This window comes from Lepidochelys kempii, chromosome 8 (assembly GCF_965140285.1).
Source record: "Lepidochelys kempii isolate rLepKem1 chromosome 8, rLepKem1.hap1, whole genome shotgun sequence".
In the NCBI taxonomy this organism is placed as follows: domain Eukaryota; kingdom Metazoa; phylum Chordata; order Testudines; family Cheloniidae; genus Lepidochelys; species Lepidochelys kempii.
The window spans coordinates 63,281,444-63,296,402 of record NC_136387.1 but is presented as its reverse complement, the minus strand read 5'-3'; the positions used below and the strand labels follow the sequence as shown (position 1 = coordinate 63,296,402).

The 14,959-nt window shown below is 43.0% G+C and overlaps 1 protein-coding gene across 1 annotated transcript in view; it reads left to right on the top strand.

Moving 5' to 3' along the window:
• The window catches only part of KCNT2 (potassium sodium-activated channel subfamily T member 2), a 286,825-nt gene that overhangs the window by 98,987 nt on the left and 172,879 nt on the right, over positions 1-14,959 (top strand). The window contains exons 7-9 of the mRNA XM_073358218.2: positions 4,141-4,215; positions 4,634-4,717; positions 5,325-5,419. Coding sequence (XP_073214319.1) covers positions 4,141-4,215; positions 4,634-4,717; positions 5,325-5,419 — 254 coding nt within the window. The remainder of the gene's footprint in view (positions 1-4,140; positions 4,216-4,633; positions 4,718-5,324; positions 5,420-14,959) is intronic.

Here is a 14,959-nt window from a genome sequence, read left to right as displayed (position 1 = left end):
TGGAGATTTTTAAGAGCAGGTTAGACAAACACTGTCAGGGATGGTCTACATGAAACTTAGTCCTACCACGAGTGCAGGGGACTAGATTAGATGACCTCTCTAGGTCGCTTCCAGTCCTATGAGTCTATGATTTATGTACATCCAAAGTATTCAGGGAGCCTTTGGAATGAAAAGCTGTAAATAGGCACCTTGCCTCAGATCCACAAAGGTATTTAGGCCCCTAACTTCCATTTATGTCCAAGAAGTTAGGAGATTAAATACCTTTGTGGATCTGGGCCTTTGGTACTTTTGAAAATCCCACTAGGCATCTTTGTTTAATTGTCTAAATACCTTTTGAAAATCTGCTCCTTTGGCCTAGCAATGCCGAACAGAGCAATGCCTAAATACCTTTGAAAATCTGTGACTAAAATTATTGCAAGAGGCAATTGAAGAAAGTAAATGTAAAGGCAAGAGAGGCCTACCTTTGTGTCTGGGCTTAAATGGTATAATGCAAAAGCAGAAAGTCTGACAGATCTATAGAGGATGGCATATTGTCTCAAACAGCCTTTCTTGTTTCTCAAATGTATTAGGTATCAAAATAATCAGAGCAGAGGACAGGAAGTCAGAAATCTTGAGTTTCACTTACAATTCTTCTACTGCCTCTCTGTGTTGGTTAGAGACAATTTTCAAAGGTGTCATTTGGCGGGGGGGTATAATCATATCTCTATGGTCTTATTTTTCCAATATGTGGAGTACCCTCAACTCTCTCTGACATCAGTTCAAGTTGTTGCTGCACAATATCTCTGGAAAACTTTTTAAAAAAAAATCAGGGTCCAGTTATCTGAAATTGGGCACTCAGGAATCGAGGCACACACAAATAGAGGGCAATTTTGAAAATATGGGGCCATATTTGTCTGCACCTCAGCTATTCCAACTCTAAACTAGGGATCTTTGCAAAATGCTTTGAGATCTGCTGATGAATGCAAGAACAAACTATTATACATTTGTCTTTGTTTTTTTCCTTAAAATGTCAAGTTCTCATTAGTTATATTTTTCTAATGTTTTGGTCAGAATTTCCTCACATAATTTGCCCTTTAATTTTTATTATGTGCTATTACAGTGAATTGTAAGAAGTCTGCATTTTGAGCTGTTTTGATAAAACAGTAAAATAAATGTCACCAAACAAAACAAGAAAAGGCTTTATTTTAAAAGTTTAAATATCTCATTGTGTGAAATGAGAGCATTTTGTGCTTTTAGTCTATGAGTCAACGGTATTTAATAACTAGTCAATCCATCAGAGTCACAGAGTAATAGTTTATTATACTTATCAAGTGATGATTGCCAGAAATGTTTTTCAAAGAGTGTAACATTTTTAATAATCTTAAAACTGGCTACTAAATTATACCTGATAAAAAGCAGCTAGTACTGTTTATATAAATTAGGCATTGTCCATTATAAATATAAGTCTCTTGGTGGAAAAAATAGTACAATGAAAAACAACTGGTGCCAACATACTGTTTATAAAGCAATGCCACTTTTCATTCTAAAGTTATTGGGCCAGATTTTCTAGGGCCTTGAACTTGTGTAGTTTACACCTGTGCAAACTTTATATACATAACTATTTTATCTAGCATTTTATCCCTACGCCTACTTTGCTTTTAAATGAGTACACAAAAGCAATGGTGAATCAGTTCCCTAAAGTAGTTCTTTATATCCCTGGAAAGTGGGTATAAAAATGCCATCCTGTTTTGGTAGCAATTTATATCCACTTTACAAGTATAGTAAATTACTATGCAGAAGAATGTCCATATTGAGTCAGACCAACGATTCATTTGGCCCAGTATCTTTTCTTCCAACAACAGCCAATGCCAGGTGCTTCAGAAGAAATGAACAGATCAGGGCAATCATCAACTGATCCATCCTGTTGTCCACTGCCACCTTTTGGCAGTCAGAGGCTTAGGGGCACCCAGAGCATGGGGTTGCATCCCTGACCATCTTGGTTAATAGCTATTAATGGATCTATCCTCTATGAACTTATCAAATTCTTTTTTGAACTAGTAATAGTTTGGCTCTCACAACATCCCCTGGCAATGAGTTCCGCATGGTACAGGTCAGTGGAGAATCAGTCCCATAGGATCAGATAATGAGAAGTTGTACATTTCCTGAAGTGATTATTTTTATATCAGAGATCTGCATGGAGGCTAACCGTCCTACTTGATCTATTAACTTTAGGGCAGGTCTCTCACAATAATATACATATCTGCTCCCCATAACACTGTCTGCCAGACCCAAGACAGATCCTGTGTGATAGGACACAAGCTTTGTTCCAACAAGATTGAGAACCAGGTAGCAGCAGGATCTGCATGTCCAGAATCCCAAATAAAGAACTTCGTTTGTGTTTAATACACTTGTCCATCACAAGAGAGAAAAAAGGACACACTACCAATACAGTGAAATCTGTAGCAGCTGATCATCCTTTGTTAGGAAGCATAAAGAGAAGTCCCCTAGACAGGAAAATAAGCGAAGATATTTGTTCAGTAGGAATACATGGTGGGTGAGTTTATAATGAATTAAAAAATTGAAATTCAAATTTCATTTATTTTTTATTGTGCCCACAGTTAAATACAACCACAGCCTTTAATCATCCTTCTTCCATCACTTCTGTGTACATTTACCACACAGAACATTTAAAACTATCCAACTATAGTCTCATTCATCTGTCAAAATACAATTCTTCTGGCACTATAGCAGCAGTGGCTTCTGGAGATGAAGGTGTGTGTGGGGTGGGGGGGTGGGAGAAGAGATTAGAGAATTTCCTTTTTGCACAACAAAGCTTGTATTTAGCATTCAGTGACTGAGTCTAAAGATAGAATAATGAGGATTAATTAATTTGTTGAAATAAATGTCAGATCATTTATGTCTATTTTTAATTTATCCTACTACACTTCAAATTCTTGAGATATTGACAAGATCTATTCCACAGTGTACATGCTGCAGTATTACATTAACTAGTACGAGCTTCATGAACTTTACCTTTGTGAAGAGTCCCTGGGAGCTGGATTCACAAGAGGACTTGGGTGCCTAAATCCCAGAATCGGGACCCACTGGGATTCACTGCTCAGCAACCCCCAAACCTTGTAGGTGCTTAAAATCGCCCGCACCTACATTTTTGGCATAAAAGTTCCCTAAGGGACCTTTGCTTCTGCCTCTGAGCATATGCAGCACAGTCCCACATTAGGGATCCAGACACCCAAGCCCTAAAGCAAGACACAAACCGGGGGAAGATAGGTATTCCTCTGCCTAACTCACCTGCAGGGCCCAATCTGGTAAAGAGGTTCAGACCTCGCCTGCTAGAATTGGCACTTCTAGGTGATCTTACACAAAAGAGGGGGTGGAGAAGAGGATCTCCCTCTTAACCTTTAGCCCAGCAGTGAGTGTTCTCATCTGGGATGTGGGAGATCTCAAATCCAAGCTGTCTCTCCACCTGAGAGGGAAAAGAGATTTCAACTGGAGTCTGCTGTCTCTCAGGTGATGGCCTTAGTCACTGAACTATGGGATATTCTTAGTATCTCCTGTTGAAGATGTTCCACTGTGAATACATTTTTAAAGTCATTGGAGCAGGAGGTCTGGATCCTGGGTCTCCTGCCCTCCAGGTGAGAGCTCAAACCACTAGACTACAGAGTTACTCACACACTTTCTTGCTCTCTTTGGCCCAGTGTTCAATCCACAGTTCAACAATTTCAGTACTGAAAGAATCACTGAGCCAAATATCACTGCCTATTCCACAGGGATAGCAGACTCCTGACAGAGTGATCTGGAGAGAGTTCTGTGAGGGAAGTCTCATGGAGTTTTCCCCTGCTGCTGGCCCCTATTTTAACCTCCCTGAGATATAAACAGAAAAGTGTTATGTTCTCTCATTTACCTAATCTATTGTTTTCTCTCCACCCACTCACCAGTAGGAACACTAGTGCCAAATCCTGCAGTCCTTTCTCAGGCACGACTCCCAATGACATCAATGGGAGCCTTGCCTACCACAGGATTAGGCACTTGGTCTTTTCAGAATGTTGCATATTTGTACATTGTTTGGGATGAATGGTCTCTACTGTGTAACTCAGTGAAAGTCTGTTTCTGAAGTTCGGTATGTTCTGTTGTTTTAAAAAGGGAAACCTCTGGGAACAAGTTTTGCGAATACCCTTCCTCCTGGAAATAATCAACGCTGTCCCCTTTATCATTACAGTAAGTATCTGAATTAAGTGTCAGTGTCCATACCTGGGTGGGATTATGGGTCTGCTGAAGTCTCTGTTGACCTGTATGAGTGATGAGCAGGCCCTATTGGAGAGGCTAATTTAGCAAACTATGTTTTTCTTCTTGAAAAAAAATATTTAAAAAAGTCACACAGCCAACAATGCAATGAGCAAGATAAACCAGTTAGATGTAAAAGCAGAGAAAACTTGCATGGTAAAATGTTATCTACACTGTAAACTACCTATCTCAGTCACATGCTTTTGGGTATCATATATATTATACACAAAGGAGTAATGTAGTTACCAGTTTTTACATCAGGAGTACACAATTTTATAAACACTGAATTGGATGTAGTTTCTTGGACAGAAAAGCTGTTAAGATGTATTTGTGTTTATTTCCCCCTCCTCAGATTTTCTGGCCTGCACTAAGAAACATATTTATTCCAGTATTTTTAAATTGCTGGCTTGCCAAACATGCTTTGGAGAACATGATTGTAAGTATGACCAAAAATAGTTAGGCAAGAATAACTTTTTTTTAAAAATGTCCATTTCTGAGTCTGTTGTCTTCAGCAAGGCTGTTGCTTTCTGGTCAGGGGACAAATTTGTCATGAGATTAATCACTTTCACAATTCAATCATGGAAATGCTTCTACATTTTGCTGTATCACCATTTCATATCAAATTTGGAAATATTTTCCAGTAGTTCCTCAGTTGGTGGAAACTGGCACATCACTGACTTCCACCAAGGGAAGTTCCCTGAACGGCCAACTCTTATGCCACTCACATGTATTCTCTGCATCAGGGGTCTAAAGTGCTGCTATGCCCCAGTTACTCCTGACTGGCATACGGAACCATCTGGGCCAGCTGATTAAATTTAGCACAGACTCCAGGATGCTCTAAACTATGCCAGGGTGGTCAATGACCCAGCCATGGAAATCAGGGAACAACAACAGACTACTTTGTACCACCCACTGTGCTCAGCAAATTTTAAGTGCGTTTGGGCCGTTGTATCTTATCAAAATATCATGGAACTATTGTATAGGATCAGCAGATGCATTATTTAAAAAAACCCATAACCAACCTGCTTTTTCTGTTAATATAGAATGATCTCCATAGAGCCATTCAACGTACACAGTCTGCAATGTTTAACCAAGTTCTTATTTTAATATCCACATTGCTGTGTCTTATCTTCACCTGGTAAGTAGCAGATGTTTATTCTTACACATTACATTTTCTAATTTAAGCACATCGTATTAAAACAGATATAGTAGGAATATTGTTTGTTAAGAGATAATGTTGTTCCCATGCAAGGTTTTAATTAACAGGTAGGTCCAAGGCAGTGTTGATGTAGTGAGGTTGGGTGAAAAGGGGGCTAGAGTTATTCTAATTCTTATGAAAATTAGACTTGTGCAAACACATCAGTAGAAAAAAATGTAGAGCACTACTTCTGATCTCAGGGAGAAAGTTACTCAAGTACATTGGGCCCCCTGCACAGCTCCCCAAACAACTTGAGCCCTACTGTGGGGCTATAAAAGGGAAGAGGTTGGGGCTGGACTGGCACCTAGTGGGTCTTCTTGTCCCTGTGCTCTGTGAAGATGCTCCCCACTGTAGCCTTCGTTAGACTGGTGAGACAGGTCAGGGAAGGGTCCACAGTATCAATACTTTGGCAACTCAAATGGTTCAATACTCTCATCAAAGTGAGTGCAGAGAAAGTGATAACATTTCAGCTCATGGGTTGGAATAGCAGCTTCAGTAAGGTAGCACTACAACCCAAGGGCCTACCTAAGTATACTGACTCCTTTCCAACAGCAGAGCTCCCTGTCAAACCCTTATTTCTCAGGCTGTTAGGAGGCGGTAGAGAAGGAGCAGTGAATGGGGAGGACCCTGTGCAGAGCATCTATAGTTCTATCATTACTTACTGTGCTAGTCAGGGTGCCTGCGGTGTCCCTGCATTGATGAAGCTCAGCCTGTCATTCTGGAGACACTGATTTGATTTTCTCCTGCTTTATTTCTCCAACCTAATTCTTCTGCTAGCCACTTCACCCTTCTGGTCAGGATAGAACAACACATGGCCTCTTTTAGTTCTGCCATTAATGTCCGTTCTTTAATCAGAAGAATTGGTGCTCTCTAGCAGCTCAAGGAATATTTCTATTTTTACTCCCTTCACTTACAGCCACATAACTGCATGAGGCCAGATCCCGCAGTCCTTTTCCAGCCATAATTCCTATTCAAGCCAAAACTTCTCATTCAACTCGCATGGGATTTTTTTGGCTGTGTAAGGACTGTGCCATTTGACCCACACTGTACATAATTAGGGCCCTAACAAAAATCAGCCCTTCCCCATGAAATCTGATCTCCCCTGCTGCTGGTCCTTCCCCCGCATGACTGCTCTTGGTGAGGAGATCAGAGGCACCTCCAGAGGCAGCACAGAAATGAGGGTGGTACGCCCTCACTTGTGCACTGCAGCAGCCTGGGAGCTGGGCATCCGTCCCTTCCCCCCACCCCCGCAGTTCCTGCCGCAGCTCTAGGCACTGAGCTCCTGGCTTCCCCTTCCTCCCCCAGCAGCTCCTGCTGGGGTGGGAGCTTCTGCTCCCAGTGGCTGCACCTGAGGCAGACTGGGCTCGGGGCCTCCCCCGCTCCAGCCAGAGCTGGGGGCTTCTGCTCCCTGTTGCTCCAGCCAGAGCTAAAGGCACCATCTACTGCTCCAACATGGGCAGCCTGGCCACGGGACTTCCCCAACCCCAGCTAGGGCAACCCGGTATTGGGGCTTCCGTCCTCCCCCTGCCGGAGCGGCTTGGGGCTTCCATTCCCCTCCCCTCCCCAGCCAAGGCTCAGGGCAGTCTGGGCTTGAGGCTTCAGCCCCGCAGCTGCAGCCAGGGCTTGGGGCTTCTTCTCCGAGGGGTCCTGCCAGGGTTCAGGGTGACCCAGTTGGGGCTTCCACCCTAGGGCTTCTTCTGGGGCTGGGGCACCCATATTTCAAGGGGGCTCCCAGATTGGCATGGGGCCCCTGCCTTAATCTGTCACTGGCCTGGACTAGCAGCCCCCGGCTGGGGCACTCCTAGTAGCATGGGGGAGATCATACCCACCTCCACCTCCCAGAATCTCCTGAAACTTAAGGCAGCTCAGAGAGCACAAAAGCGAGGGTGACAATCTTGTGATCTCCCCACACAACAACTTTTCAATTGCAACCCCTCTATGATCCCATTTTGGATCAAGACCCTCCCCAGTTACAACACTGTGAAATTTCAGATATAAACATCTGAAATCATGAAACTGACCAATTTTAAAACCCTCCGGCCATGAAATTGACCAGAATGGACCATGAATTTGGTAGGGCCTGTACCTAATGCTGTCACTGTAATACCGGGATAGCCCATATTGCATCTTCAGCCACAGTTAAAGTACAATATAAAAGACTCTGGAGCAAGCTGTGCTTTAATATTTGTTACTGTCCAACATTTCACTAAAGTGCTAGACAAATTACAAAGTATGCATCCACTTCACAGTGAAGCATGCTCTTTCTGGAAATAAAGCAGTTTCCCCGAGAGCTTGCAGTGTCCCTGCTTGGACAAGTATATGAGCTCCATTTGAAATGGAACATTGTGTTCGGGTCCAGGCATTTTGGTACCAAAAGTAAAACATGTAGAAAATGGCAAGTTGACCTACAGTAATTGTGCCTGGTTTCAACAGTTTCAGATACAGACTCATAGATTATATGCTGACCTAGTGTTGACCCTGCTAGACAGAAAAATAAGCTAAATAAAAATTAAAAAACACCCAACAACAATTGCTAAATGAATCACTTTGGCAGTAACTTGTAGTATTTGTTGACATCATTTGCCTAAAATGAGTCTTGTGTTGACCAGGAAATTGTTTATATTATTTATTTGAACATACAGTATTGAGATTTATATATTTGGGGGTAGCCATTCATATATGAATGTACAGTGTAGAGCAGCACTGTAATGACTACTGAAATATTCGAACACACCATAGACAGCATGCCAAACTCATCTCCAGGGTAAGGTCTTCAGTTATGTTATATCCTTGGTGAATTAGGGTCAGTGTCTTTCTTTAGTAGCTGCTCTTATTTATGGCTTAAACAGAGGCCCTGCTGCAAAGCAACAGAGGGGAGTAAAAATGTCCCATTGTGGGCCAAACCCATTGTTGGGGAGTGTGCAAAGGCAGAAAAGAGAAGCTGCTACCAGGCTGCCATTTTACATCTGACACAGAAACAGGCAGTGGCAAGAGTGGCTCTGTCCCCAAATGGACTGGGCCATGTACCAGAGCCAACACAGAACCCTTCTGCAGGCACAGATTACTCCCCATCACTCCCTTGGATGAAACAGGAAGAATGAACCAAATAGCTCCCCCTTAAATGAATTACAGGATTAATTACAATACAGCCCTTCATACCTGAAGATTTATAGGTACTAAACACTTGTAGTTCCCATTTACTTCAGTGGGAATTGTGGATGTTCAGCACTTCTGAAAGTCAGGCCACTTGTCTTTATAATGCAGTGTATTAGAAGCCATGCTTATTTAGAAGATGCAGGAGGATAAGTAAATCCAAACAAGATATAGTAATTTATGGTAAATATGGTTTGAGGTTTTGTCTTACTTTACTCTGAAGATGAAATAACAAAATAGCTTCAATTGATACCCTCATAACCATTACAATTTCTGGGAAGTCAAACTTTTGCTTCATAACTGATTTATAAGTATTGATATATTAATTTACTGGTTGAGAAAAATGTGAGTTTGAAACCATATGTTATGCTCAATACATTTAGGAGTTCAATTAATAAAATCATAGGAATGAAGGGCCAGGGGAGATGGAACAATTTTTATGGTGGGGGTGCTGAGAGCCATTGAACCAAACCTATAAACCTGTATATAATGGAAACCACTTCAAACCAGGGGGTGTGGCGGCCCCCCCCCCGGAGTTCCAGCACCTGTGTATAGGGCTGGAAGGGAGCTCAAGAGGTCATCCAACTTCAGCCCTCTGCAGTGAGGCAGGACTATGTAAACCTAGATCATCCCTCACAGATATTTGTCTATCCTGTTCTTAAAAACCTAATGACAGGGATTCCACAATCTTTTTTGGTAATCTATTCCAGTACTTAAGTAGCCTTACAGTTAGAAAGGTCCCCCCAATATCTAAACTAAATCTCCTTTGCTGCAGATTAAACCAATTATTCTTTGGCCTACCTTCAATAGACCTGTAAAACAATCCATCACATCCTCTTTATAACAGCTCTTAGTATATTTGAAGACTTGTTAGGTCCACTCTGTCTTCTTTCCTCGAGACTAAACATGCCCAGGCTTTTTTAGCTTCCTCATAGGTTATGTTTTCCAAACATTTATCATTTTGTGTTGCTCTCTGCTGAACTCTCATTTCTCCATGTTTTTCTTTGAATGCGGCACCAAAACCTGGACATAGTATGCCAGGCAAGGTCTCACCAGTGCTGAATAGAGAAGAACAATTAGCTCCTGCATACGGCACTCCTGTTAATACACCCCATACTGACATTAGCCTTTTTCAAAACTGCATCACATTTTTGGTTCATACGCCATTTGTGGTCTACTACAACTCCCAGTACTACTGTCTAACCCTTTATTCTCCATTTTGTTGTGCATTTGATTTTCCCCTCGAAACTATAATACTTTGCACTTGTCTTTATTGAGCTTCATGTTGCTGATTTCAGACCATTTCTCCAATTTATCAAGGTCATTTTGAATTCTAATCCTGTCTTCCAAAGTGCTTGCAACTTCACCCAATGTGGCGTCATCTGCAAATGATATAAACATATCCTCATCTCCCCCAATGTTGACTATTCCTTGTAACCCTATTATCCTCTAGGTGCTTACAGACTGATTTTTAATAAAACTGTTCCAGTATCTTTCCAGGTATTGAAGTTAGACTGACTGATCTAATTCCCCGAGTCCTTTGTTCCTCAGAATGTTTGCTCCTCCCTAGCCCTCTGGGATCTTACCCACCTTCCATGAGTTCTCAACCATGACTCGAATGGTTTCAAGATTCATAGATTTCAATTAGTTCCTTAAGCCTAGAGTGAATTTCATCAGGCCCTGATTACTTGAATACATAGAAGTCATCTAAATAGTCTTTAATCTGTTATTTCCCTATTTTCGCTTGTGTTCCTTCCACCCTGTTAATATTAATTGAGTTAAGCAGCTGGTCATAATTTACCTTTCTAATTAGACTGAAGCAATATAAGCATCAAGCACTTGAGTCTTCTTGGTATCAGCTCTCCTTCCCCAATAAGTAGTGAACCTGTTCTTTCCTTCATGTTTCTTTTGTTCCTAATACGTTTATAGAACCTCTCCTTACTGCCTTTTTTTGTGCTTTAGCCTTTCTGATTTTATCCCTGCATGCCAAGCTATTCTTTTATACTCATCCTCATTAATTTGACCATGTTTCAACTTTTTATAATGTTCCTTTTTGATTGTCAGGTCAATAAAGGCAACCATCTTTTCCTCTTCCTATTCTTTCCATCTTTCCTTCACATCAGCAGAGTTTGCTTTTGTGCCTTTAAATATTGTCTGAGAAACTACCAACTCTCCTGAATTCTTTTTCCTATTAGATTTTTTCTCCCACAGGGCACTACTTACCAATTTCTGAGTTTGCTGAAGTCTGCACTTTTTATTTTTTATTTTTTTTAAGTCTATTGTTCTTATTCTGCTGCTCTCACTCCTTCCTTTCCTTAGAACAATGAAATCTCTTATTTCACCCAAGTTGACTTCTACTCAGTACTGGATTTACCATGGCGCTGGGCCCACAATCAGAAGGGACCCTGGCCAGCCCAATCCTCTGGCTGGCTCAGCCAGCAAGGAAAGCTGCCCCCACTCCTGCCTATTCCAGCCCTGCCTCTTCCCACCCATACTCCGCCCCCACCCTGCCCCCACTCCAGTCCTTCCCCCGAGGACTGCAGCAGGGGTTAGGCGCCCTGCACTCACTGGGCAGCAGTAAGTGGAGGACTGACCCGGCCCCAGCCTGCTCCATGCCTCCGACTCCCAGCCGTGCCACCAGTGAGTGCTGGGGGCGGTTCCCCCCTGCTCCCCAGTCCCAAGGCTGGGAGCCAGGGGAGCAGAACGGAGTGGGCTGGGGCCAGGTCACTCCACTCCAGGGCAGGAAGTGAAACAACCCGGCCTCAGTCCGCTCCGCTGGCTCATGCTGGGGGGCGGTTTCTCCCTGTTCCCCAAGCCTGGGGAGGAGATGGAGCAGTGGGGAAGGGGCATGGGATGGGGAAGAGAAGGGGGTAGGGGAAGCAGGGGCAGGGGGAAAGACGCAGTGGGGAAAGAAGGGGGTGGGATGGGGAGGAGATGGAGTGGTGGGGAAGGGGCATGGGATGGGGAAAAGAAGGGGATGGGGAAGCAGGGGCCCAGCATGTGGATCCCCTTGGCAGCAGCTGGGGCTCCCCTTTTAAGCAGGCCCATCAAACCGTCACGCTGACAAGCTCCACCTTCCCTGCACTGTACCGCCCCAATGAGCCCCCCCAGACACCCTCCCCACTGAGCCCCAACCACCTACACCTGGATCCCTACCCAAATGAACCCCACCTCCCCTGCACCCAGAATCCACACCCCCCGCCCCGCGCTGAGCTCCAAGCACTTTCACTTGGTCCCCCCTGCAAACTCCAATTGCCCCTGCAGTTAGTTTCACATACAGGGGGCTAGGCATACTCTTGCCTCTTACAAGTGTGCATGGGTGCTGGGCATCGCGGGTCTGGGGGGCATTGGGCATAGGGATGTGTGGGGGAAGTCTCTGGGTGAGTGCATAAGGGCAGGGCACTGGGCAGGGGACAATGTTGAAGGGGCGTGCTGGCAGCACAGGGCTGGGCAGGCCATTGTGCATCTAGCAGTTGTGGGTTTGTGTACAGTGTCTTTGTGCTGGGCTGAGTGGCGCCACTCCCACTGCACCTCATTGCCCACAACTAGCCCCTCGCTCTGCGGACCGCCCCCCATCACATGCCCTATTTTCCCAATGGGGGTCCACAAATATGTTTGGCGCCGGGCCCACAAAAAGTTAATCCAGCCCTGCTTCCACCTTCAGCTTCACAACCAATTCCTCCCTGTTAGTCAGAATCAAGTCAAATATTACTACCCCCTGGTTTCTTCCTCCACGTAATGACAAAAGAAGTTGTGCCCAACACATTCCAGTTACTTATTGGACATTGTGTGTTTTGCCCTAGTACTCTTCCAACATATGTCTAGACCTTTGCTTAAAGCCCTGAATAAAGGGAGGCATGCAATGACTCCTTCCCAGGACTGCACCATTCAAGGGGGAGCCTCCAGACATAATTGGAGCTCAGAAAAGTACAATTCCTTCCCATCTCACCCTTGCTCCCAAAGGGATGCAACTTCCTTCAGACCTATACTGGGTGCTGATTGTTTCCATTCATGCTGTCTCTCAGGCTGAGCCCAGCCTAACTCCCATTTAAGATTTTCAGTGGGACTGAAGGAGTACATAGGTCTTGTGCTTGTCTCTTACGCAAGTGAATTTCAACCGAAGTACAGATCAATTCCCTTTGTTCTTAACAGATGTGTTCCTTTGAACACCCCACCATCAAGGAAGAAGGGCATAGTGTTTAAAAAACTAACCTCCTTTAGAGGGGAAGTGAAGGCTGAAATTAGACCTTTTTAAAATCAGCAGGACCAAATAGCCAGCTCTTTCAAAACTCTTGGATGCATGTTGACGAGCTCATCAAACCATTAATATTGATTTTCAATATGCATTGGAGCACTGGAGAAGTTCCAGATGACTGAAAGAAATCAACTATTGTGCCAATTTCTTAAAAGAGGGTAAACAGATGTCTTGGGTACTTATTGGCCTGTCAGCCTGACATCAGGCCCAGGCAAAATAATAGAGCAGCTGATACAGGATTCAATTAATACAAAGAATTAAAGGAAAAGAACCTAATTAATGCAAATCAGCATGAGTTTCTGGAAAATAGATCTTGTCAAACTAACTTGATTTTTTTTTTATAAAGTAACAAATGTGGTTGATAGAGGTAATAGTATTGACATATACACTTAGACTTCTTTAAGGCATTTGACTGGTACCACAAGACATTTTGATTTTAAAACTAGAAGGATATACAATTAACATGAAACACATTATATGGATTAAAAACTGGCTAATTAATAGGTCTCAAAATGTAAGTGTAAATTGGGGATTTTCATTGAGTGGGCGTTTCTCCAGTGGGGTCCCAGAGGGATAGGTTCTTGGTCATATGCTATTTAACATTTTTATCAATGATCTGAAATAAAACATAAAATCATCACTGACAAAGTTTGCATAAGATACAAAAATTGGGGGAGTGATGAATAATGAAGGGACAAGTCACTGATTCAGAGTGATCTGGATCACTTGATAAACTGGGCATGAGCAAACAAGGCCTTTTAATACAGCTAAATGTAAATATGTACATCTAGGAACCAAGAATGTAGGCCATACTTACAGTATGGGGGAATCTATATTGGGAAGTAGTGACCCTGAAAAAAGACTTTTAGGTCATGGTGTATAATCAGCATAACATAAGCTCCCAGTAGGATGTTGCAGCCAAAAGAGCTAACAGGATCCTGGGATACATACAGGAGAATCTCAACTAAGAACAGAGTGGTTATTTTACCTCTATATTTGGCACTGGAGCAACCACTGCTGGAATACCACATCCCATTCTGGTGTCCACAATTCAAAAAGACAGTTAATAAAGTAAAGAGGGTTCAGAGAAGAGCCAAGGAAATGATTAAAGGAGGAGAAAACATGCCTTATAGGATAGATTCAAAGAGGTCAATCTATTTACTTTAATAGAGAGAAGGTTAAGGGATGACTTGATTACAGTCTATAAGTATCTACACAGGGAACAAATATTTAATGATGGGCTCTTCAGTCTAGCAGAGAAAGGTAAAACACGATCCAACGTCTGGAAATTGAAGCTAGATAAATTCAGTCTGGAAATAAAGAGTAAATTTATGACAGTGAGTAATTGACTATTGAGACAATTTGCTAAGGGTGATGGTGGATTCTCCATCACTGAGAATTTTTAAATCAAGACTGGATTTTTTTCTAAAAGATATACTCTAGAAATTATTTTGGGGAAGTTCTATGGCCTGTGGGGATACAGGAGGTCAGACTACATGATCACGATGGTCCCTTCTGGCCTTGAAATCTATGATTCTATAACAATCATATATATTTTCGTATTCTCTAAAAGTAAGTGTTTTCTGTGTTTTACTCCTGATAGCTCTGCAGAATCTACACATGTAAGGAGGAGTGAGCTGGAGTCATTGAAGACCTGTTTACTAAGTTCCAAACAGTTTTATCAATGCAAACCTGTCAAAAATCAGTGTTTCCAAAGCATCACTGAGGGTATAATTTTCCTTCAGAGCATTTACTACAGCCTATTCTGTGAGATAAATTAGGTAGCCAGCTTCACTTTCAGAACCTAGTTTGAGGTGTGCAGGGCTTGCAGTTAGTTTCATATAGAGAGGGCTAGGCATACTCTTGCCTCTTACATGTGTGCAATGTGAGTGACTGGGGAGGCATGAGGAGCTTCCCTGCCACACACACCACTCCTCCCCTCACCCACTGCACGCAGCCCACTAAAGGCCCGGCGCTATTTGAATCAGGGACTCTGGGAAGTGCAGAGACTGCTTATTCCCTAGTACCCCAGGGGTGCACAGTGCCTCAAAGGGAGCTGTGAAGGAGTAAGG